This window comes from Macaca mulatta, chromosome 16, assembly GCF_049350105.2.
Source record: "Macaca mulatta isolate MMU2019108-1 chromosome 16, T2T-MMU8v2.0, whole genome shotgun sequence".
Classification (NCBI taxonomy): Eukaryota; Metazoa; Chordata; class Mammalia; order Primates; family Cercopithecidae; genus Macaca; species Macaca mulatta.
The window spans coordinates 41,278,527-41,304,078 of NC_133421.1; the positions used below are offsets into that span (position 1 = coordinate 41,278,527).

The 25,552-nt window shown below is 44.7% G+C and overlaps 1 protein-coding gene across 2 annotated transcripts in view; it reads right to left on the reverse strand.

The window, feature by feature from the left end:
- Positions 1-1,020: 1,020 nt before the first annotated feature.
- UTP6 (UTP6 small subunit processome component) overlaps positions 1,021-25,552 on the reverse strand; it is a 41,939-nt gene continuing 17,407 nt past the window's right edge. Inside the window, exons 10-19 of one of the 2 annotated variants that reach the window (NM_001261608.1) lie at positions 24,797-24,878; positions 20,315-20,499; positions 18,434-18,513; positions 17,977-18,054; positions 14,980-15,159; positions 13,381-13,461; positions 13,090-13,199; positions 7,349-7,415; positions 4,496-4,568; positions 2,318-2,668 (exon numbers count right to left, since the gene is read on the reverse strand). In NM_001261608.1, coding sequence (NP_001248537.1) covers positions 2,511-2,668; positions 4,496-4,568; positions 7,349-7,415; positions 13,090-13,199; positions 13,381-13,461; positions 14,980-15,159; positions 17,977-18,054; positions 18,434-18,513; positions 20,315-20,499; positions 24,797-24,878 — 1,094 coding nt within the window. In that variant the 3' untranslated portion in view covers positions 2,318-2,510. Of the gene's footprint in view, positions 2,669-4,495; positions 4,569-7,348; positions 7,416-13,089; positions 13,200-13,380; positions 13,462-14,979; positions 15,160-17,976; positions 18,055-18,433; positions 18,514-20,314; positions 20,500-24,796; positions 24,879-25,552 lie in introns of both variants that reach the window. The other variant, XM_015119000.3, reaches the window with a different exon arrangement.

A 25,552-nucleotide genomic window follows, 5' to 3' on the forward strand; every position in this document is an offset into this window, starting at 1 on the left:
AAAATGAACTCATAAATTAGTAAGAAAAAAGTGTTTAGGCCGGGCGCGGTGGCTCAAGCCTGTAATCCCAGCACTTTGGGAGGCCGAGACGGGTGGATCACGAGGTCAGGAGATCGAGACCATGCTGGCTAACACAGTGAAACCCCGTCTCTACTAAAAAATACAAAAAACTAGCCGGGCGAGGTGGCGGGCACCTGTAGTCCCAGCTACTCGGGAGGCTGAGGCAGGAGAATGGCATAAACCCGGGAGGCGGAGCTTGCAGTGAGCTGAGATCCGGCCACTGCACTCCAGCCTGGGTGATAGAGCAAGACTCCGTCTCAAAAAAAAAAAAAAAAAAAAAAAAAAAAAAAGAAAAAAGTGTTTAAAATAGTCTAAGGATGTAAAAAGATGAGAAACATAAAATACACTAACTTCACTAATATCAAAGAAAAGTATGTTGAAACATTTCACCTATAAAATGGTAAAAATAAAAAATATAATTACACCAGTACAGGTAATGGTATTGACACTTTCATCTATTGCTTGAAAGAAGGAGCAAACCAGCAATACATATCAATATTCTCTAAAAGCAGTATCCTTTGATCCAGTAATTCCACTGTCAGATGTCAATCTCCTAAGGAAATAGCCAGGGATGTGAACAAAGATTGACAAGAATCTTCATCAACAGCATTTATATAATTTTTTAAAAAATGAGAAATGACAGTCTAGGCCGCGCTCGGTGGCTCACGCCTGTAATTCCAACACTTTGGGAGACCAAGACGGATGGATCATGAGGTCAGGAGTTCGAAACCAGCCTGGCCAATATGGTGAAACCCCCTCTCTACTAAAAATACAAAAATTAGCTGGGTGTGGTGGCGGGTGCCTGTAGTCCCACCCAGCTGCTCGGGAGGCTGAGCCAGAACCACTTGAACCCAGGAGGTGGAGGTTGCAGTGAGCCGAGATAGGGCCACTGCACTCCAGCCTGGGCAACAGAGCAAGACTCCATCTCAAACAAACAAACAAACAAAGACAGTCCAACCAGAGGATTAGTAAAATACATTATGGCTTATTTTTACAATGTAATGTTATGAATTCATTAAATGCTTTTAAGGCTATTTAATGACACAAAAAAACAATACTAAGTGAAACTAACAATAAGCCACACTGAAAGCTTCTCCCAGTGACATGGTATTAAGCTACAGGATACAATTCAAACAGTTACATCCTGCTCCTGGAATGTTTTTATTTTTTTGCTCCAAGCCTGCCTTCCACTCCTCACTGCTAAGGCTTCTCTGCACTTGAATCTATTCCCTACCCCTTCCCTTCTTTTGTTGGTGGATCGCCTCAATTGCAAACACTTCTCTGATCATCAGTTCCAGAAGACAGAAGACACTTTTTTATGGTTTTCACCTTCTTGAAGGACAAATTTTCCCAATATCCAGCAATTCCTTTGCTGCTGATCCAATCAACTTTCTTAGGACATTCAGCTGTTTCTGCAACCCCCACTTCTATCCCCAAAGGCCTCCCTTCTTTCCTGCACATAATGGGCACTCAAATATTTCTTGAATGAATGAATGGGTAAATAATCTGATAAAGGAAATCAAATTACTAAGTTTAACTCTAGATTACAGGATGCTTTGATTTTTTTCGCCACACTATTCTATTTCCTCCATATTTTCCAGAACAAATGCATACCACGTATCTTTTACAATGAGAATAAACTAACAAAACTGTACCTTCTCCTTTTTTTTCTCGAGAAGGAGTTTTGCTCTTCTTGCCCAGGCTGGAGTGCAATGGCATGATCTCGGCTCACTGCAACCTCCGCCTCCCAGGTTCAAGCGATTCTCCTGCCTCAGCCTCCCAAGTAGCTGGGATTACAGGCACCCAACACCACGCCTGGCTATTTTTTGTATTTTCTGTAGAGATGGGGTTTCACCACGTTGGCCAGGCTGGTCTCAAACTCCTGACCTCAGATGATTTGCCTGCCTCAGCCTTCCCAAAGTGCTGGGATTACAGGTGTGAGCCACCACGCCTGGCCACTTTCTCCTTCATTTTAACTGGCTCTTAAATCGAGATTAGAGATATTAGTGCTTGACCCCAGATAATAATAAAAAAAAAAAACAGTTGTATGCTTTCCATATATTTTGGGGAACATTTAGGACCTGTGGTAGATCGGGCCTCAACATTAAATCAGCAGTTCTCTTTCCCAGAATCAGATATTAGCACATCAAGCTGAGCACAGTGTCATACACCTATAATTCCAGCTACTCAGGAGTCTGAGGTAAGAAGGTCACTTGAGTCCAGGAGGTCAAGACCAGCCAGGGCAACAGAGCAAGATCCTGTCTCAATCATAAAAAATTTTTAATTTTTAAAAAAGATTAACAAGTTAACATAAAATAAAGTGTGTCTCAAAACCAGACAGCCATCTTGTCTGCCATCACTGAGCAAATTACAGATGGACTCATAATACAAATTTGCCCCCAGGGCTTGCTTGCAATACTGTTTCACAAAGCAGGCTGTATTCTTCCTCTTCACAAATGGCCAGTCTGATGCATAGCATGTTTAGCTACAAATGCCTCTGCTGACTCTCCCTGCAACATTTTCATCGCTCGCCAGTAGATCTGTCCACAGTTCTCAGGTCTACCAAGGGGGTGGTTCAATTCTTCTTTCATATAATCCATCCAAAGATCTTTAAAAAAAAAAACAAAACATACAATTAGATAACTGACAGGACTGTTATTAGGTAACCTTATTAAATATCAATTCAACTCAAGATTTCTAAGAAACTTAACTTCTCACTGTTACTTCCCTAGGATGCTTTGTTTAACAATACCTCTCTTAGCTTCTTTAAACTATAGTGGCAGATTTTGGTTTGTTTTTTTTTTTGAGACAGGGTCTTACTGTGTTGCCCAGGCTAGAACGTAGTAGTGAGAACATGGCTTACTATAGTCTCAACTTCCTGAGTTCAAGTGACCCTCCTGCCTCAGCCTCCAGGGCAGCTGGGACCACAGGCACACCACCATATTTGGCTAATTTTTTAATATTTTGTAGAAAGAGGGTTTCACCATATTGCCCAGGCTAGTCTTGAACTCCTGGGCTAAAGCAATCCTTCTACCTTGGCCTTCCAAAGTGCTGGGATTACAGGTGTGAGACACTGCACCTCGCCAGGTTTTTTTTTTTTTCCCAGTAGAAAACCTTCACATCAATCATAAAAGTCTGTTTTATTTAATTAACTCAAAAATACTAAACTTTTTGGCTAGGCACAGTTGCTCATACCTGTAATCCCAGCACTTTGGGAGGCCAAGGCAGGCGGATCACCTGAGGTGAAGAGTTCAAGACCAGCCTAGCCAGCATGGCAAAACTCCATCTCAACTGAAAATACAAAAATTAGCCGGGCATGGTGGCACACGTGCCTGTACTCCCAGCTACTTGGGAGGCAGAGGCACGAGAATCGCTTGAACCTGGGAGGCAGAGGTTGCAGTGAGCCGAGATTGTGCCACTGCACTCCAGCCTAGGTGACAGAGTGAGACACCGACTCAAAACAAAATAAAAATAAACAAATCAATGTTTATGAGTTCATAAATAAAGTCCACAGATTTTACATGACATACCTGTACCCAGAAGTACGTTCTACAAGTCCTACAAATGAGGGCAATGTGGAGACAGTCAATAACAGATGCCAATTAGCATCTCACGTTTACCCCTTTCATGTAACTCTAAATACATTTTTTTAAGAGAACAAAACCATGCAAATCTTTCTCTAATCCAGAGGGGGTGTTTTTGGTTTCTGGTTTTGAGACAGGGTCTCATTGTATCACCCAGGCTGGAGTACAGTGGTGGCATCACGGTCATTGAGACTCAACCTCCTGGGGTCCAAACAACCCTCACACCTCAGCCTCCTGTGTAGCTGGGACCACAGGCATGCACTACCATATGCAGCTACTTTTTCGTGTTTGTTTGTAGAGATGAGGGTCTAAATAATGTTGCCCAGGCTGGTCTCAGACTCCTGAGAAATCCAGAGTTCTTAACAGACAACCCATGGACCCCTGAACTTATGATCTTGAAATGATAAACAAAATTAGTATACACAAAGCAACTGAGGAGGCAGAGGAAGGAAACAAGTTTTATTTTAAAAGAGGGTTATGATGCAAAAAAAAACTAAGAAAACAGTTCTGTTTATTTTTGAGATGGAGTTTCACTGTTGTTGCCCATGCTGGAGTGCAATGGCGCAATCTCAGCTCACTGCAACCTCCATCTCCCAGGCTCAAGCAATTCTCCTGCCTCAGCCTTCCCAGGCTGGGGATTACAGGTGCGCACCAGCATGTCTGGCTAATTTGTATTTTAGTAGAGACAGGGTTTCACCATACTGGCCAGGCTGGTCTCAAACTCCTGACCTCAGGTGATCTGCCTGCCTTGGCCTCCCAAAGTGCTGGGATTACAGGCATGAACCACTGTGCTCAGCCAAGAAATACTGTTCTAACCACACTAATTGGTCACAAATTAAGGGTTTACTTACCAGAATCTGTGGATCCAAATTCTCTCAAAGCTCTCTCATAATATTCTCTTATGTTCGCCATATTGCAGGATTCCTGACAAAGATAGACAATCTTGCCTCAAAAGCCTGATTTATAACATAACAATTCATTCCAACCATATTGTTAAGCAGCTATTGTCTGTCAGGTATTTGAAGGGGAAGAGTTTAACATGAACACAACTTGGCTCTCAACTTTTCCAGGAAAGAATCAAAGCCACTCAACAGAGTGAAGTACATGTGAAACATAAAAGCACTTTGCTGTAGTAGCATGGAAAAAAGCGCTATTAGAAAAAAGTGGGGGACATGGGCAGCTTCACAGAAAACAGTATTTGAAAGTCTTGAGGAATGAGTGGGAATTAAATAAACAGCGAAGGTTCTAATTGTTTTGAGTAAGGATTTCTTCCTTTTGAATATCTGGGCTCTGGTACTTATTTGCTATATCCACTTAAAATAAATACTAGTTATATAACCTTCAGCAAGTTTTTAAACCCTTTGACCTTAAACACTTCCTCACCTATAAAACAAGCATAATATCTTAGCACAACTATAAGTATTAGATTAAAATGCTGATGAATTATGTACCTAGCAGAATAGCTGTAACTAACTTTACAACCAAAAACTGCTCATTCTCCACCTATTTTTAAAATGTATTCTTGCCGGGCGCCATGGCTCACACCTGTAATCCCAGCACTTTGGGACGCCAAGGCGGGCGGATCACAAGGTCAGGAGATCAAGACCATCCTGGCTAACACAGTGAAACCCTGTCTCCACTAAAAATACAAAAAATTAGCTGGGTGTGGTGGTGGGCGCCTGTAGTCCCAGCTACTGAGGAGGCTGAGGCAGGAGAATGGCATGAACCCGGGAGGCAGAGAGTGTAGTGAGCCAAGATGGTGCCACTGCACTCCAGCCTGGGTGAGACTCTGTCTCAAAAAAAAAAAAAAAGTATTCTTGCCGGGCGCGGTGGCTCACGCCTGTAATCCCAGCACTTTGGGAGCCCAAGGCGGGCAGATCACAAGGTCAGGGGTTTGAGACCAGCCTGGCCAACATGGTGAAACTCTGTCCCTACTAAAAATACAAAACTTAGCCAGGCATGGTGGTGCATGCCTATAATCCTAGCTACTCAAAAGGCTGAGGCAGGAGAACTGCTTAAATCTGGGAGGCAGAGGTTGTAGTGAGCCAAGAGTGTGCCACTGCACTCCAGCCTGGGCAACAGAGCGAGACTCTGTCTCAAAAAAAAAAAAAAAAAAATAGCCAGGTGCAGTGGCAGGCGCCTGTAATCCCAGCTACTCAGGAGGCTGAAGCAGGAGAATCGCTTGAACCTGGGATGTGGAGGTTGCAGTGAGCCAAGATTATGCCACTGCACTCCAGCCTAGGCAACAGACAGTGAGACTGTCTCCAAAAAAAAAAAAAAAAAAAAAAAAAAGTCAATTTAACCTCATATTTTAGACATGCACGAAAAACAGATCACACCTGTTTAACGGCTCATATGTGCACGGCATTATGCAACATCCTTTCTATCCAGTGTCCCATTTGGCCTTACAACTCTCACACCCCTGAAACAGGTATAATAACCTTTACAGATGAGGATGGGAAGCTTAGAATTAAGTGACTTGCTCAAGGCACATAACTATCATGTTATAAATCCAAAGCCTGGCTATTAAATATTAGGCTAGACTATCTCCTGTACTATAAAACTGTCTTATACAGTAGAATAAGAACAGATACTTGGCTTGCCGGGCACAGTGGCTCACGCCTATAATTCCAGCACTTTGGGAGGCTGAGGGATCACCTGAAGTCAGGAGTTTGAGACCAGCTTGGCCAACATGGCGAAACTGTGTCTCTACTGAAAATACAAATTTGGCCGGGCGTGGCGGCATGTGCCTGTAATCCCAGCTACTCGGGAGGGTGTGGCAGGAGAATCGCTTGAACTCAGGATGCAGAGTTTGCAGTGAGCCAAGATCACACCACTGCACCCCAGCCTGGGCAAGAGTAAGACTCTATCTCAAAAAAAAAGTAACATCTAAGTTTTCTATCCTCCAAACACGTACTTTCTCTTTGCTTGATTACCAATCCTAAACCAGCTCTATGGAAAAGGGGTTAGACCAAGGGATCAGAAATTTATACTGTATTATAATGAGAGCTTTTTACATAACAAAACACTCCCAGGCTGGGCACAGTGGCTCACACCTGTAATCCCAACACTTTGGGAGGCAGAAGCAGGCAGATCACGAGGTCAACAGATATAGACCATCCTGGCCAACATGGTAAAACCCCATCTCTACTAAAAATACAAAAATTGGCTGGGCCTGGTGGTGCACATCTGTAGTCCCAGCTACTCAGGAGGCTGAGGCAGGAGAATGGTTTGAACCTGGGAGATGGAGGTTGCGGTGAGCCAAGATCGCGCCACTGCACTCCAGCCTGGCGACAGAGTGAGACTCTGCCTCAGGGAAAAAAAAAAAAAAGTCCGATAGATTAGTAACCACTTATCCATTTTCCCAGACAAGAAATGCTGAGGCCGGGCGCGGTGGCTCAAGCCTGTAATCCCAGCACTTTGGGAGGCTGAGACGGGCGGATCACGAGGTCAGGAGATCGAGACCATCCTGGCTAACACCGTGAAACCCCGTCTCTACTAAAAATACAAAAAACTAGCCGGGCGAGGTGGCGGGCGCCTGTAGTCCCAGCTACTCCGGAGGCTGAGGCAGGAGAATGGCGTGAACCCGGGAGGCGGAGCTTGCAGTGAGCTGAGATCCGGCCACTGCACTCCAGCCCGGGCTACAGAGCAAGACTCCGTCTCAAAAAAAAAAAAAAAAAGAAATGCTGAAACAGAATACTTACTTGCTCCTTTTCAAACTGAATCATTTTCCTGAAAAAGTCAACTGAAAATGGACGGCTCTCCTGTAAACTAAAAAGGAAGGAGAAAATGTTATCTTCAGCAATGACAAAAAGCCTCTTACATCTCATAAATGTAAATACCCAGACCAGTGCCTCCACAACACATGGTTTAATAAAGACTTGACTTCAAATCAATGCAAGGACTTGACCTGATGGCCAGTCACTCTTACAATTCAATGACCACTTTCTCTTCATACCCAGTTCTTAGTTCTTTTTTTTTTTTTTTCCTTGAGACAGAGTCTCACTTTGTCACCCAGGTTGGAGTGCAGGAGTGCAATGTTGCAATCATAGCTCACTGCAGCCCTGAATTCCCAGGCTCAAGCAATCCTCCTGCCTTAGCCTCTACAGTAGCTGTGACTACAGGTATACAAAACCACACACAGCTTATTTTTCAAATTTTTTGTAGAGAAGAGGTCTCACTAGGTTTCTCAGGCTAGTCTCAAACTCCCGGGCTCAAGCAATCCTCCCGCCTCAGCCTTCCAAAGTGCTAGAACCACAGGTGTGAGCCACCATGCCTGGTTCAATTTTCTTTTTTTTTTTTTTTTTTTTTTTTTTTTTTTGAGACGGAGTCTCGCTGTCACCCAGGCTGGAGTGCAGTGGCCGGATCTCAGCTCACTGCAAGCTCCGCCTCCCGGGTTCACGCCATTCTCCGGCCTCAGCCTCCCGAGTAGCTGGGACTACAGGCGCCCGCCACCTCGCCCGGCTACTTTTTTGTATTTCTTAATAGAGACGGGGTTTCACCGTGTTAGCCAGGATGGTCTCGATCTCCTGACCTCATGATCCGCCCGTCTCGGCCTCCCAAAGTGCTGGGATTACAGGCTTGAGCCACCGCGCCCGGCCCAATTTTCTTACTTACTGTACTCTTCTTTCTCAATTATAGAGTTTTCAAGTTCCCTCAACTACATGTCAAAGTCTTTTGGGAAATCAGTAATTCCATTTCTAGGAATATATTCTAAGGAAATGATTTCTAATATGGACAAATATTTGTGCAGAAATATTCATCAAAACAGTATTACTGTGGCCAAAAAAGTTGTATTGCACCCACGGCTGGGCACAGTGGCTCACGCCTGTAATCCCAGCATTTTCTGAGGCCAAGGCGGGTAGATCACCTGAGGTCAGGAGTTCAAGACCAGCCTGACCAACATGGTGAAACCCTGTCTCTACCAAAAATACAAAAATTAGCTGGGTGTGGTGGCGGGCACCTATAATCCCAGCTACTTGGGAGGCTGAGGCAGGAGAATCACTTGAACCTGGGAGGCGGAGGTTGCAGTGAGCTCAGATCAAGCCATTGCACTCCAACCTGGGCGACAGAGTGAGACTCCGTCTCAAAAAAAAAAAAAAAAAAAAAAAAAAAAAAAAGTTATACTGCATCCACAGAGCAGTATATCATACAGCTTTCTCTCTTTTTTTTTTACCCTTTTAGATAAAGTCTACCTGTCACCCAGGCTGGAGTACAGTGTTGAGATCATAACTCACTGCGGCCTAGAATTCCTGGGCTCAAGCAGTACTCCCGCCCCAGCCTTCGGAATAGCTGAGACCATAGGTAAAAACCGTGTCTGGCTAATTGTTTTTCATTTTTAGCAGAGAAAGGGTCTCGCTATGTTGCCCAGGCTGGTCTTCAACTCCTGGGCCCAAGCAATCCTCCCACCTCAGCCTTGGCTTCCCAGAGTGCTGGGATTACAGGAATGGCATGAGCCACCATGCCTGGCCTCTTTATTTTTTTTTTATTTTTTGAGACAGGCTCTCCCTCTGTTGCCCAGGCTGGAGTTTAGTGGCACAATCATAGCTCACTGAAGCCTCAAACTCCTGGGCTCAAGCAATTCTCCCACCTCGGTCTCCTAAAGCACTGGGATTACAGGTGTGAGCCACAGTGCCTGACCCATCAGCCATGTATTATTTTAATTTCAACTTTTATTTTAGATTCAGGGGAGTACATGTGCAGGTTTGCTATGTGGGTATATTGCGTGACACTGAGGTTTGGGGTAGACTGACCCCGTAACCTAGATAATGAGCATAGTAATCAATAGGCAGATTTTCAGCCCTTTCCTCCGTTTCTCCTACCCTCCTTCCCCCACCATGTAGTGTCTACTATTTGTCTTTGTGTCCACGTGTACCCAATGTTTAGCTATAATTTTAAGTAAGAACATGTGGTATTTGGTTTTCTGTTCCTGTGATAACCTGCTGAGGACAATGGCCTCCAGCTGTATCCACGCTACTGCCAAGAACATGATTTTGTTCTTTTTTATGGCTGCACAGTATTCCATAGAGTATATGTGCCACATTGTCTTTTTCCAATCAACTGTCCATAAGCACCTGGGTTGATTCCATGTCCTTACTGTTGTGAATAGTGCTTTGATGAACATACGAGTACATGTCTCTTTGGGATTGTTTTCCTTTGGGTATATACCTAGTAATGGAATTGCTGAGATGAATGGTAGATTTGTTTTAAGTTCTTCCAGAAATCTCCAGCTGATTTCCACAGGAGCTGAACTAATTTACATTCCCACCAACAGTGTATAAGGTTTTTCCTGCAGCCTTGCCAATATCTATAATTTTATGACTTTTTAATAATAGCCATTCTGACTAGTGAGATGGTATCTCATTGTGGTTTTGATTTGCATTTCTCTAAGGGTTAGTCATCTTGAGCATTTTTTCATATGTATGTTGGCTGCCTTCAATACAGCTATTGTATTTGTTTTGTTTTGAGTTTTTTTGTTTCTGTTGTTGTTTTTGTTTTGTTTTTGAGATGGAGTCTCGCTCTGTCACCCAGGCTGGAGTGCAGTGGCGCGGTATAGGCTCGCTGCAAGCTCTGCCTCCCAGGTTCACGCCATTCTCCTGCCTCAGCTTCCCGAGTAGCTGGGACTACAGGCGCCCACCACCACGTCCGGCTAATTTTTTTTGAATTTTAATAGAGATGGGGGTTTCACTGTGTTAGCCAGGATGGTCTTGATCGCCTGACCTCATGATCCGCCTGCCTTGGCCCCGCAAAGTGCTGGGATTACAGGTGTGAGCCACGGCCTGTTTTTGTTTTTGTTTTGAGATAGGTTTTCACTCTATCACCAAAGCTGGAATATAGTAGCACAAACACGGCTCACTACGGCCTCAACCACCTGGACTCAAGTGATCCTCCCACTTCAGCTTCCCAAAGAGCTAAAATCACAGGCACATGCCACGACACCCAACTTTTTTTCTTTTAACTTTTAATAGAAATGAAGTCTCACTGTGTTGCCCAGGCTGGTCTCAAAACGCTTGGGCTCAAGCAATCCTCTTGTCTCAGTCTCCCAAAGTCCTGAGATTACCGGCCTTGACCCAGTGTGCCCAGCTCATATGGCGATGTTTAATAAATGATGTTTATAAAAAATTTTTGGCTGGGCACAGTGCCTCACACCTACAATCCCAGCCCTTTGGGAGGCCAAGGCAGGAAGATCACTGGAAGCCATAAGGTCAAGATCAGTTTAAGCAACAAAGCGAGACCCCGACTCTACAAAAAAATTTAAGAATTAGCTGGGCATGGCCAGGCATGGTAACTCATGCCTGTAATCCCAGCACTTTGGGAGACTCAGCTGGGCAGACTGCTTGGGCCCAGGAGTTCAAGACCAGCCTGGGCAACAGAGTAAAACCCCATCTCTACTAAAAATAAAAAAATTACCTGGGTGTGGTGGTGCAATACCTGCAGTCCCAGCTACTTGGGAAGCTAAGGCACAAGAATTGCTTGAACCAGGGAGGCAGAGTTTGCAGTGAGCCAAGATGGGGCCACTACACTCAGCCTGGGCAACAGAACAAGACTCTGTCTCAAAGAAAAAAAAATATTTAGGCCGGGCACCGTGACTCACACCTGTAATCCCAGCACGTTGGGAGGCCGAGGCAGGCAGGTCACCAAAGGTCAGGAGTTTGAGACCAGCCTGGCCAACATGGCAAAAACCCATATCTACTAAAAATATAAAAAATTAGCCAGGCGTCGTGGCACATGCCTGTAATCCCAGCTACTTGGGAGGCTGAGGCAGGAGAATCACTTGAACCCGGGAGGCAGAAGTTGCAGTGAGCCAAGACTATACCACTGCACTCCAGTCTGGGCAGCAGAGCGAGACTTCATCTCAAAAAAAAAAAAAAAATTTTTTTAATCGTAAATAAAATTACGGTTACACTGTAATCTCAACTACATAAAAACAAATTTTAAAATTATATGTTAACAGTAATTTTTCCTTTGATATAATAAATTATCATGGCTATGTTTTCCCCCACCACAATGAACTGCTTTTATTGTTCGAAAAAAAGAAAAAGAAGGCCAAGCATGGTGACTTACACTTATAATCCTAATACTTTGGGAGGCTGAAGCAGGAGGACTGCTTGAGCCCAGGAGTTTGAGACCAGGCTGAACAATGCTGTGAGACTCAGTCTCTACGGAAAAAAAATGTTTTAAGTTAGCTGGACATGGTGGTACATTCCTGTAAACCCAGACATTTGGGAGGCTGAGGTGGGAGGACTGCTGGAGCCCAGAAGCTCAAGGCTTCAGTGAACCATGCTTATGCCACTGCACTCTAACCTGGGTGACAGAGTGAGAACCTGTCTCAAAAAAGAAAAAGGAACTTTACTTTTTGAAAAAGTTTATTGGAAGCCGAATGCACTGGCTCATGCCTGCAATCCCAGCACTTTGAGAGGCCAAGACAAGCAAATCACTTGAGACCAGAGTTCGAGACCAGTCTGGCCAACATGATGAAACCCTGTCACTACTAAATTACAAAATTTAGCCAGGCATGGTGTCGCACATCTGTAATCCCAGCTACTCAGGAGGCTAAGGCAGAAGAATCCCTTAAACCTGGGAAGTGGACATTGCAGTGAGCTGAGATCTTGCCACTGTACTCCAGCCTGGGTGACAAGAGTGAAACTCTGTCTCAAAAACACAAACAATAAAAAAAAAAAGGAAAATGAAACAGTGTATTGGGTCACGTGCAGTGCCTCATGCCTGTAATCCCTATACTTTGGGGAGGCTGATGCGGGCAGATCACCTGAGGTCAGGAGTTTGAGACCAGCCTGGTCAACATGGTGAAACCTTGTCTTTAAAATGTAAAAGTTAAAAATTAGCTAGGCGTGGTGACAGGCATCTGTAATCCCAGCTACTCGGGAAGCTGAGGCAGGAGAATCACTTGAACACAGGAGGCGGTTGCAGTGAGCCGAGATTGTGCCACTGCACTCCAGTCTGGGAAATAGAGCGAGACATGCAACTCCATCTTTTTTTTTGTCTGTTTGTTTGTTTGGAGATGGAGTTTCGCTCTTGTTGCCCAGGCTGGAGTGCAATGGCTCAATCTCAGCTCACTGCAACCTCCGCCTTTTGGGTTTTAACTATTCTCCTGTCTCAGCCTCCCGAGTACCTGGGGTTACAGGCATGTACTACCATGCCTGGCTAATTTTGTATTTTTAGTAGAGACAGGGTTTCTCCATTTTGGTCAGACTGGTCTTGAACTCCTGACCTCAGGTGATCCACCCGCCTCGCCCTCCCAAAGTGCTGGGATTACAGGCGTGAGCCACCACGCCCAGCCTGAGACTCCATCCAAAAAAGAAAAAAAAAAAAGAAAAAGTGTATTGGATTACTCCCTCAGATGCTATTTGTGATACAAATAATCTGGGTATGAGTGGCTGAGTATGGGGTGGAGAGACCAGCAACAACTATGAACGTCTGTGAGTACCTTTTAAACACAGCTCTGGCCTTTCTGTAGCCACCACTTCGATAAGCCCAATCCAGGTACTTATTCTTCAGGGTTACTGAGTCGGCACCTATAACAGCTAAGAGAGCTTTCTACAATTTAAAAGAAAAAAGGAGCTATGTGAGAAAACTTACAGGTATCAAAACAGATTTTCCCAGAACCACCTGAGGCCACTCCATAGTGCTTTAGGCGCACCTGCAACACTAGAGCTGGCCAACCAGGGAACCTTCTGCCATTCCCCACACCACGAGACTTGGAACACGGTGCCTATACCTTAAAGACTGCCTCAGTGTCTTCTTGGCTTTTGGCATCTTCACTCCACTCTGCCCAGGAAATCCACAATGGCAGACAAACCTACTCCCGGTTTAAAAAATGTTAGAAAATAGCATATAACAAAACATCGCATGTACCCTATAAATATGTAAAATATTATGTATCAATTTTTTTAAAGCTATAAAATGACAGTTTAGTCCTATGCTCTGAAAACTAGTTAAAAAGGCAGGTTCCTCCTAAGATAATCGACATGTAAAATAGGGATTCATTCCCAAACAGTTCTCATTGTGACAGAATTCTCATTGCCCAGCAGGAATGGCATGCCAGAACACAGTCAGCCTTCTGACCAAGTCACTCAGAGCAACGCTCTTCTGTGAATTTTAGTTCCTTTCTATTGGGAAATATTTCATGTAGTTATCATCAATCATCTTTTAGTTAAGTAAGCAATTAACAGCCCACATAGTTAGATCCACAGCTACCCAGGTCATGTCTCTGCTGTCTAAGACCCACAAGAACTAATTAATCTAGGCTGAACTATCTGATCTTCATTCATGTCCCAGAGAGACATACAAATGAGCAGCAAAGGTTAGGCATGGTGGCACATTTGTAATCCCAGAACTTTGAAGACGGAGGTTAGGCATGGTGGCGCACGTTTGTAATCCCAGAACTTTGAACACTTGAGGCCAGGAGTTCAAGATCAGCCTGGCCAACATGGCAAAACCCTGTCTCTACTAAAAATACAAAAATTAGCTGAGCATGATGGCAGGCGCTTCTACTACTTGGGAGGCTGAGGCAAGAGAATCGCTTGAACCTAGGAGGCGGAGGTTGCAGTGAGCCAAGATTGCACCAATGCACTCCAGCCTGGGCAAGAGAACAAGACTTCATCTCAAAAAAAAAAAAGGAAAAAGAAAACACCACCAAGTGAGCAGTAATTTTTTTCCTACTTTATCTTCTGGAATACATTTTTCCTACTAATACAAAAAATTCACTGCAAAGTGAATCTGGCCATACACCATGGCTCACACCTATAATCTCAGCACTTTGGGAGGCCCAGGAGGGCAGATCACTTGAGGCTAGGAGTTCTAGACCAGCCTGGCCAACATGGAGAAATTCTGTCTCTACTAAAATAGAAAATATTAGCCGGGTGTGATGGCACGCACCTGTAGTCCCAGCTACTCGGGAGGCTGAGGCAGGAGAATTGCTTGAACCCGGGAGGTGGAGACTGCAGTGAGCTGAGATCACACCACTGTACTCCAGCCTGGGCAACAGAGCAAGACTCCATCCCAAAAAAAAAAAAAAAAAAAGTTGGGCTTATATTCAGCAAGTGACATTAATATTTTACCGGTATTTCTGACTTTATAAGAAATACCATTCTATTCCTAAATAGAATAGGAAGTTTTATATAATTTGGTCAACTTTCAAATAAAGAATATTAAATACAGGCAACTTCTTCTACTCTTAACCTATGAACCATCACCACTTAATAACAAATGCCACTCTAGAATTGGCTCTCAACAGATAAGTATATTCCGAATGAGCTTTGGCTAGTCTTAAAAGGTTTCCCAAATATAATGAATACAAAAGATCCAGCTCACTGACCTGGGGTTTCAGGTGCACAAAGGCTTCTTCAAAAAGCATGGCTATGTCAGGACTCTTTGACTCGATCAGCACCCGCAGCTTCAGCTGCCACATTGTCCCAGAGTCTCTAAACAATTCAGTTCCAGCTACTGCCACTTCCAGAGCTTCCCTCAGGAATTTATGACACAGCAACGAAACAATCTAGACAAGACGAAGGATGACTGGTAAATTAATTACTGAAACCCAAACAATCTATATAAATGGAGACAAATAAACACCTCATTTGAGGCAAGAATTTCACCAACCTTTCCACTACAATTTAAAATAAAAAAGAGGCCACGCATGGTGGCTCACACCTGTAACCCCAGCACTTTGGGAGGCCGAGGCAGGCAGACCACGAGGTCAGGAGATCGAGACCATCCTGGCCAACATGGTGAACCCCGTCTCCACTAAAAATACAAAAATTATCTGGTTGTGGCAGTGGGCGTCTGTAATCCCAGCTACTCAGGAGGCTGAAACAGGAGAATCGCTTGAACCCAGGAGGGAGATTGCAGTAAGCTGAGATCACGCCACTGCACTCCAACCTCAGCAACAGAGCAAGACTTCATTTAAAAAAAAAAACAAAACAAAACAAAAGAAAAGAGCTATGTGGTAATTCATAGGTATCAAAACAAATTTTCCATGGCTGTTAAACAGGCACAAAGTGAACAATTTAGAATTTCTCCTCTTTTCACTGCTCCTACCCATGATACCCATGAGGGTTATCCAAAAACAGGGAAGACGTAAAAACCAGAGAACATAAATAATTTAGACTGTAAGTTAGGTATTGTTTTTTTTTTTTTTGGAGACGGAGTCTCGCTCTGTAGCCCAGCCTGGAGTGCAGTGGCGCGATGATCTCCACTCACTGCAACCTCCGCCTCCCGGGTTCAAGCAATTATCCTGCCTCGGCCTCCCAAGTAGCTGGGATGACAGGCGCCTGCTGCCACACCCGGCTAATTTTTTGTATTTTAGTAGAGATGGGGTTTCACCACGTTGGCCAGGCTGGTCTCGAACTCCTGACCTCAGATGATCTGCCTGCCTTGGCCTCCCAAAGTGCTGGGATTACAGGCATGAGCCACCATGCCCGGCATAAGTTTTTAATAAAACAGTTCATAGCCGGGCGCGGTGGCTCACGCCTGTAATCCCAGCACTTTGGGAGGCTGAGGCAGGCAGATCACCTAAGGTCGGGAGTTCGACACCAGCCTGACCAACATGGAAAAACCCTGTCGCTACTAAAAATACAAAATTAGCCAGGCATGGTGGTGCATGCTTATAATTCCAGCTACTCGGGAAGCTGAGTCAGGAGAATCACTTGAATCCAGGAGGCGGAGGTTGAGGTGAGCCGAGATCGTGCCATTGCACTCCAGCCTAGGCAACAAGAGCAAAACTCCATCTCAAAAAAATAATAAATAAATAAAAACAAAACAGTTCACTATGCCAGAACACATGCTCGCCCAACAGAGGATGAAAATTAACAAATAGGCCAGGCTCAGTGGCTCACGCCTGTAACCCCAGCACTTTCGGAGGCCGAGACAGGCGGATCACCTGAGGTCAAGACCACGAGATCAGCTTGGCCAGCATGGTGAAACCTTGTCTCTACTAAAAATACAAAAATTAGCCAAGTGTGTTGGCGCACGCCTGTAATCCCAGCTACTCAGGAGGATGCGGTGGGAGAATCACTTAAACCTGGGAGGAGGAAGTTGCAGTGGGCCGAGATCATGCCTACACTCCAGGCTGGGTGACAGAGCAAGACTCTGTCTCCAAAAAATTTTTTAAAACTTAATAAATACAAAATCAGTATTTGTGGTGTGTCAAAGAAACAGGTATATTCATTCAGAGTTGGACATAACATAAACTAATGCAATTTTTCTGAAATTCAATTTGACAGTTTGTAGCAAGAGTCATGAAAGTGCTCAACACTTCAATTTGGGACTTTTACATTAACAAATGTGGGCCAAAAAATACACGAATGAAAGGAAACCTTACCTGTTCAAAATGCTTATATCTACATTATTTGAAAAAGAGAAAAAAAAAAAACCCTAAAACCAATCCAATTGTACAAATGTGTGAAACATTAAATGGCAGTATATAATCAGTACACTCAGCAAGCATTTTTATTGCACACTATATATGCTAGATTCAACAGTGAGCAAATCAGGTACACTCCCTACCAACCAGAGCCTCCAGTCTAAGAGATGAAATGGTTTGATACGTTTCTTCTGACGGAAAATGAATCATCTAGGCTGGGCATGGTGGCTCACGCCTGAAAGACCAAGTTAGAAAACCAGGCACAGCCAGGAGCAGTGGATCACACCTGTAATCTCAGCACTTTGGGAGGCTGAGGCAGTCAGATCGCTTGAGGTCAGGAGTTCAAGACCAGCCTGGCCAACATAGTGAAACTCCGTCTCTACTAAAAATACAAAAATTTGGCCAGGCGTGATGGCTCACGCCTGTAGTCCCAGCACTTTGGGAGGCCGAGGCAGGTGGATCACTTGAGGTCAGGAGTTAGAGACCAGCCTGGCTAAGATGGTAAAACCCCATCTCTACCAAAATACAAAAATTAGCCAGGTGTGGTGGCATGCACCTGTGATCCCAGCTACTTGGGAGGCTGAGGCAGAAGAATCACTTGAACCCAAGAGGCAGAGGTTGTAGTGAGCTGAGATCGTGCCACTGTGCTCCAGCCTGGGGAAAGAGAGTGAGACACTTGTCTCAAAAAAAAGGAATGGGTGGTAAAACAAACCCAAATCATGATTCTTGTTCTAAGTGTTTTTCATTATATAATATTCCTCCCTTTGCTAGTACAGATTTCATTTTTAGCATATGCCAAATACTGGCAAACACATATAAACACACTTTACATACCAAACTCCCGAATGGCCTTCATCTTAAGACTATATATATTTAAAATATGACTGTGGCACAAAACAACTGGAATAAGGTATTTGTAACTGGCAGAAAATATTTTCTCCACGTCCTTACCAACTGCTTGTATTGGCATTCTGACAGAAGCTTCAGTTCATGTGCCTTCCTGAATGAAGTCATGGTTCTTTCCAACCTCTGAAAACAGAAAAATCCCTCAGTTCATTACAAAGATCCCAGCAGGGGCCTCTGGCCTCTGACATGAACAAAAGCAGTTTTGCACATTTCTGAGAATTCAAAGCTGACTTGCTCCTGCATGGTGCTTTCACTTATGAATAGATGCACTAGGCAGCTGCACCGAACAGAGCCCAGTCACGTGAGAGCCCCTCCTAACCTGGCAGCAAACCAGACTCAGACCTTTAGAATAACACGTCGCCCACAAGGGGAGAGAGAGTGGCTAAGCATACAAGTTTTCAGAAGCTATGCCAGACACCAAAAGAGCTGTGCTTCTGTTCTTTCAGAAGACAGTCACCATCTAGTCAACCACTGTAACCATGTAACCATGTAACAACCTCACCTTCCCTCTAAGGAACCCACTATTTGACTTCTTAGTAAATCTTTCCAAGCAAAAGGTGATGTAACACTTCCACATGGCCTCTGGAAAAGTCAAAGATTATGTTGATCAGATCACTTAGTTCAACATTCATCACATCAAAGTTATTAAAAGAGAAGGAAAACAACAGTCATCATACATCTTTTCTTTGAGGGGAAAACTCTCTTCTGAAGAAGAGTTTAAATTAGCCTGATTTTAAAAAGTGTTATTTTGACTACAACCAATAAAACACCTCAAATATTGGGGGAAAACAACTAACAGCTTAAACATAAAAATTGAAAGCCTTATCTAGGTTATATATCCCCTCTGCCTTTATTCTACATTATTACAAAATAAAAATTAAATCACTATCAAAAGATAATTAAGGGCCGGACACAGTGGTTCACGCCTGTAATCCCATCACTTTGGGAGGCTGAGGCAGGCAGATCACTTGAGGTCAGGAGTTCAAGACCAGCCTGGCCAACATGGTGAAACCTCATCTCTACTAAAAATACAAAAATCAGTGGCGCATGGTGGCATACACCTGTAATCCCAGCTACTCAGGAGGCTGAGGCAGGAGAACTGCTTAAACCTGGGAGGAAGAGGTTGCAGTAACCCGAGATCATGTCACAGAGTGAGACTCTGTCTCAAAAAGAAAAAATAAATAAATAATTAAGGACGTCAGTAATCCTAGCACTTTGGGAGGCCGAGGCATGCAGATCGCTTGATTCCAGCAGTTCAAGACCAGCCTGGGCAATGTGACGAAACTTCATCTCTACAAAAAATACATTAAAATTGGCCTGGCATGGTGGCACGTGCCTGTAGACCCAACTATTCGGGGCGGAGGTGGGAGGACTGCTTCAACCCAGGAGGCAGAGGTTGGAGTGAGCTGCAAACGTGCCACTGCACCCCAGCCTGGGTGACGCAGCAGGATCCTGTCTCAAAAAAAAAAAAAAAAGAAAAGGTAATTAAGGAGTAATAATTTAAGAATCTTAGGAATTATTTCCTAAGTTTCCCCCAAAATAAATGAACATAAATACCACTACTATGGAGGAAGGTCATAAAAGCTCCATTACCATCAGACAAAGACCAAGTTAGAAAGCCAGGCACGGCCGAATGCGGTGGCTCACGCATGTAATCCCAGCACTTTAGGAGGCCAAAGTGGGCAAATCACCTGAGGTCAGGAGTTCAAGACCAGCCTGGCCAACATGGTGAAATTCCATCTCTACTGAAAATACAAAAATTAGCCGGGGATGTGGCACATGCCTGTAATCCCAGCTACTCGGAAGGATGATGCAGGAGAATCGCTTGAACCCAGGAGGCAGAGGCTGCAGTGAGCCCAGATTGTGACATTGCACTCCAGCTTGGGCAAGAGTGAGACTTTGTCTCAAAAAAAAAAAAAAAAAAAAAAAACAAAGCCAGACACGGTGGCTCATACCTGTAATCCTGTAATCCTAGCACTTTGGGAAGCCAAGGCGAGTGGATCACCTGAGCTCAGGTGTTCACGACCAGCCTGAGCAACACGGTGAAACCCCGTCTCTACTAAAATACAAAAAAATTAGCTGGGCATGGTGGCAGGCACCTGTAGTCCCAGCTACTCGGGAGGATGAGGCAGAAGAATTGCTTGAACCCGGGAGGCAGAGGTTGCAGTGAGCCTAGATCAAGCCACTGAACTCCAGCCTGGGTGACAGAACGAGACTCCGTCTCCCAAAAAAAAAAAAAAAAAAAACCAGAAAGTCAGGCACATCGTTAACTATACTACAGAGAGATCCCCAATATTGATTTTGGCAATGGGAACGGGAGCTTAAGTTTCATACTCAGGGGTACTATTCCTTCTCTATCACACCATGGTTTGGTGAAGCTCACCTGTTGGCAGAGTCTTCACTGCCTCTTCATATACAGCACAGCATCTCTCCTCCTTCCGGCCAACCTCCACTGCTTTGGCTTGTTTCGTTGTGGGCTGCTCTTCTCCTGTCTGTGACTCGATCTCTAATTCTCGCCTTGCTACATAATCCCAAGTGAGAGGATCATCTGTGTGTAGAGTCTGAAGGCTGAAAAATACAACTTACCTGTATCTATCCCACAACAAGAAACTAACTCGGAGTATCAGAGAAACAGTTACCTATGCTTAAAAAATCTACACAGGACATCCCTGTAACAACTGCAGTACCATAAAAACTATTTCCCAGGCCGGGCCCAGTGGGTCACGCCTTTTGGAGATCAGAACTTTGGGAGTCTGAGGTGGGTGGATCACCTGAGGTCAGGAGTTCGAGACCAGCCTAACCAATATGGTGAAACCCCATCCCTACTAAAAATACAAAAATAAGCCGGGCATGGTGGTGTGTGACTGTAATCCGAGCTACTAGAGAGGCTGAGACAGGAGAATTGCTTGAACCCATGAAGCGGAAGTTGCAGTGAGCCAAGATCGTATCACTCCAGGCTGGGTGACAAAGCGAGACTCTGTCTCATAAAAAAAAAAAAAAAAAAAAAAAAAAAGGCCGGGCGCGGTGGCTCAAGCCTGTAATCCCAGCACTTTGGGAGGCCGAGACGGGCGGATCACAAGGTCAGGAGATCGAGACCATCCTGGCTAACACAGCGAAACCCCGTCTCTACTAAAAACACAAAAAATTAGCCGGGCGAGGTGGCGGCGCCTGTGGTCCCAGCTACTCGGGAGGCTGAGGCAGGAGAATGGCGTAAACCCGGGAGGCGGAGCTTGCAGTGAGCTGAGATCCGGCCACTGCACTCCAGCCTGGGCAACAGAGCGAGACTCCGTCTCAAAAAAAAAAAAAAAAAAAAAAAACACACTAGGCCGGGTGCGGTGGCTCAAGCCTGTGATCCCAGCACTTTGGGAGGCCGAGACGGGCGGATCACGAGGTCAGGAGATTGAGACCATCCTGGCTAACACCGTGAAACCCCGTCTCTACTAAAAAATACAAAAAACTAGCCGGGCGCGGTGGCAGGTGCCTGTAGTCCCAACTACTCGGGAGGCTGAGGCAGGAGAATGGTGTGAACCCGGGAGGCGGAGCTTGCAGTGAGCTGAGATCCGGCCACTGCACTCCAGCCTGGGCAGTAGAGCGAGACTCTGTCTCAAAAAAAAAAAAAAAAAACGAAAAAATCTATTTCCCAACAGGCTCTCCAGAATATCTTCACTCATTGTAGAAATTTTGTCAATGGATCAGAATTGTCCCACCTTTTTTTTCTGTTGTTGTTTATTGAGCCAGAATCTCACTGTCACCAAGGCTGGACTGCAGTGGTATGATCTCAGCTCACTGTAACCCCCACCTCCCGGATTCAAGCAATTCTCCTGCCTCAGCCTCCCAAGGAGCTAGAATTACAGATGCACACCACCACACCTGGCTAATTTTTGTATTTTTTTTTGAGAGACAAGTTTTCACCATGTTGGCCAGACTGGTCTCGAACTCTTGACCTCAAGTGATCCTCCTGCCTCAGCCTCCCAAAGTGCTGGGTGGGATTACAGGTGTGAGCCACCGCACCTGGCCAGAGTTGTCCCACATTTATTGAGTTTCAGAATATTTCAGGTATCATTCACAAATGCTAACTTTCAAGTTAGCTCTCAAACTCAAATCAGCAGTTATCTGTGACAACACAAGACTCCAAGAGACCTGAAGAACTTTTTTTTGTTTTTGAGATAGGGTCTGTCACCCAGGCTGGAGTGCAGTGGTGCCATCATGGCTCACTGCAGCCTCCACCTCCCAGGCTCAGGTGATCCTCCCACCTCAGCCTCCCATGTAGCTGGTACTGTAAGTGCATGCCACCATACCCAGCTAATTTTGGTAGTTTTATTGTACAGAGTTTTGCCATGTTGCCCAGGATAGTCTCCAACTCCTGGGGGCTCAAGCAATCGTCCATCCTAAAATGTTGGGATTACAGCCCCTGTGCCCAACCTAAAGAACTTCATTATATCTGAGCTCTTCATTTTCAGTGTGTGTGTGTTTTCAGACAGAGTTTCTCTCTTGTTGCCCAAGCTGGAGTGTAGTGGCACAATCTCAGTTCACTATAACCTCCGCCTCCTGGGTTCAAGCGATTCTCCTGCCTCAGTCTCCCGAGCACCTGGGATTACAGGCATGTGACACCACACCCAGCTAATTTTTGTATTTTTAGTAGAGGTGGGGTTTCACCATGTCGGCCAGACCAGTTTCAAACTCCTGACCTCAGGTGATCCGCCCACCTCGGCATTCCCAAATGCTGGGATTACAGGCAAGAGCCACTGCACCCAGCTTTTTTTTTTGGAGACAGTCTTGCTCCGTCACCAGGATGGAGTGCAGTGGCGTGATCTCAGCTCACTGCAACCTCCACCTCCCAGGTTCAAGTGATTCTCCTACCTCAGCCTCCCAAGTAGCTAGGATTACAGGTGCATGCCACCACACCAAGCTAATTTTTGTATTTTCAGTAGAGACGGGGTTTCACCATGTTGGCCAGGATGGTCTCAATCTCTTGATCTCAGGTGATCTGCCCACCTTGGCCTCCAAAAGTGCTGAGATTACAGGTGTGAGCCACCGTGCCCGGCCCAAGGTTCTTCATTTTCTAAATAATACAGAAAAAGCACAACCTATTCCTCTCTCAAAACCCTGAAGATACCCAAACAACAAACTGATTCAAGTTCTATTTCTCCTCCTGTCAAAGGAAGAGGTGCTACCAAAGAACGCAAGTACCCACAAGGTAGGCTACAAATAATTTTTTTTTCATTAAAAATTTAATGGTCTCACTCTGTCACCCAGGTTGGGGTGCGGTGACGCAATAACAGCTCACGGCAGCTTCAACCTCACAGGCTCAAGGGATCCTCCCACCTCAGTCCTGCAAGTAGCTGGGACTACAGGCACACAACACCATACCCAGCTAATTTTATTGTTATTTTTGGTAAAAACAAGATCTCACCATGTTGCCAAAGCTTACAAATAACTGTTAAACCATATAATCAGATATTAAAGAATAAAATTACCAGCCATGTGTAATGGCTCACATCTGTAATCCTTGCACTTTGGGAGGCTAACGCAGGAGGATCACTTGAGCTCAGGAGTTCAAGACCAACCTGGGCAACATAGTGAGACCTCATCTCTATAATTAAAAATGTAAATAGGCCGGGCGCGGTGGCTCAAGCCTGTAATCCCAGCACTTTGGGAGGCCGAGACGGGCGAATCACGAGTTCAGGAGATCGAGACCATCCTGGCTAACACGGTGAAACCCCGTCTCTACTAAAATACAAAAAAAATTAGCCGGGCGAGGTGGCGGGCGCCTGTACTCCCAGCTACTCGGGAGGCTGAGGCAGGAGAATGGCGTGAACCCGGGAGGCAGGGCTTGCAGTGAGCTGAGATCCGGCCACTGCACTCCAGCCTGGGCAACAGAGCCAGACTCCGTCTCAAAAAAAAAAAAAAAAAAAAAAAAAAGTAAATAAATAAAAATATAATAAAGAAATAAAAAGAATTACCAGCACTCAACTATAAACATATAACTCTCATTTTATGGATAAATGCCAGGAAAATAGAATTTACAATTTTATATAAGCTTTTTTTTTATTGAATAAACTATTTCCCCCAATAAGTGAATCAAAGAACTTAATCAGGAAGATACTTTTTTTCTTCTGAGACACAGTCTCACTCTGTGACCCAGACAGGAGTGCAGTGGCAGGATCACAGCTCACTCCAGCTTCAACCTCCCAGACTCAGGTGATCTTCCCACCTCAGCCTCCAGAGTAGCTAAGACTACAAGAATGCACCACCATACCTAGCTTATTTTTGTAGAGACAGGGTTTCACTATGTTGCCCAGGCTGCTCTCAAACTCCTGAGCTGAAATGATCCACCTGCCTTGGTCTCCCAAAATGCTGGGATCCCAAAGTGTGAGCTACCGCACTGGGCCAGGAAAAAAATTTTTTAACATGATATTAGGTTGTTTTTTTTTGTTTTTTGTTTTTTGTTTTTTGAGATGGAGTTTCGCTCTTGTCGCCCAGGCTGGAGTGCAATTGTGGAATCTTGGCTCACTGCAACCTCCGCCTCCCAGGTTCAAGAGAGTCTCACCTGACTCAGCCTCCCAAGTAGCTGGGATTACAGGCATGCATCACCACACCCAGCTAATTTTTTATTTTTAGTAGTGACAGGGTTTCACCATGTTGTTCAGGCTGGTCTCGAACTCCTGATCTCTAGTGATCCACCCACCTCAACCTCCCAAAGTGCTGGGATTACAGTTGTGAGCCACTGCACCCGGCTAATATTAGCTTTTATTCCAGGGATTTAGTGTGGTATCTTCTTTCTCTTCCACTAAATATCCAACCTCAAACCCTTAATCTCAAGATCAGAAATAGATATCTTCACCTTTCTACTAATGTTACTTACTCATCATAAATCTCTTTTTGTAGATCTTTGGCAAAGTCAAATAGCTGTGCAATTGAAAGCAGTGACACGTGAAATTCTGCACCTAAATTTAAAAAGCAAGGAAGGAGACATTTATTGCCAATAAGAGTCACTTTACTTTAAAAGTAGCATTCTTCTCATGTACTAGAGTTAATCTTTTTGTTTTTTAAATGAGAAACAGAACAAAATAGAAGAAAAGTCATCCCATAGTCCCCTCACCTCAGGGTCCCCCTACTCAAGCAAAGCTATTGTTAATATCTTTGAAGTATTCATAAAAATAGAACTAATTTTCAACTCTCCACATTATTTAATTACTCCATGAGAACTGTGCAATGGCTCACGCCAGTAATGTCATCACTTTGGGAGGCCAAGGCAGGAAGATCACTTGAGCTCAGGAGTTCAAGACTAGCCTGGACAACACGGTGAAACCTCATCTCTACTAAAAGCACAAAAATTAGCCAGGCATAGAGGTCCATGCCCAGCTACTCAGGAGGCTGAAGTGAGAGAATCGCCTGAGCCCATGAAGTCGAGACTACAGTGAGCCATGATTGTACCATTGCACTCCTGCGTGGGTGACAGAGTGAGAACCTGTCTCAAAAAAAAATAAATGGAAGGATAAAGGACTACACACTGGGTACAGTGTACACTGCTCGCTAATGGGTGCACCAAAATCTCAAAAATCACCACTAAACCTGTTCCCCAAAAACCTACTGACATTTTTATTTTTGTGAGATGAAG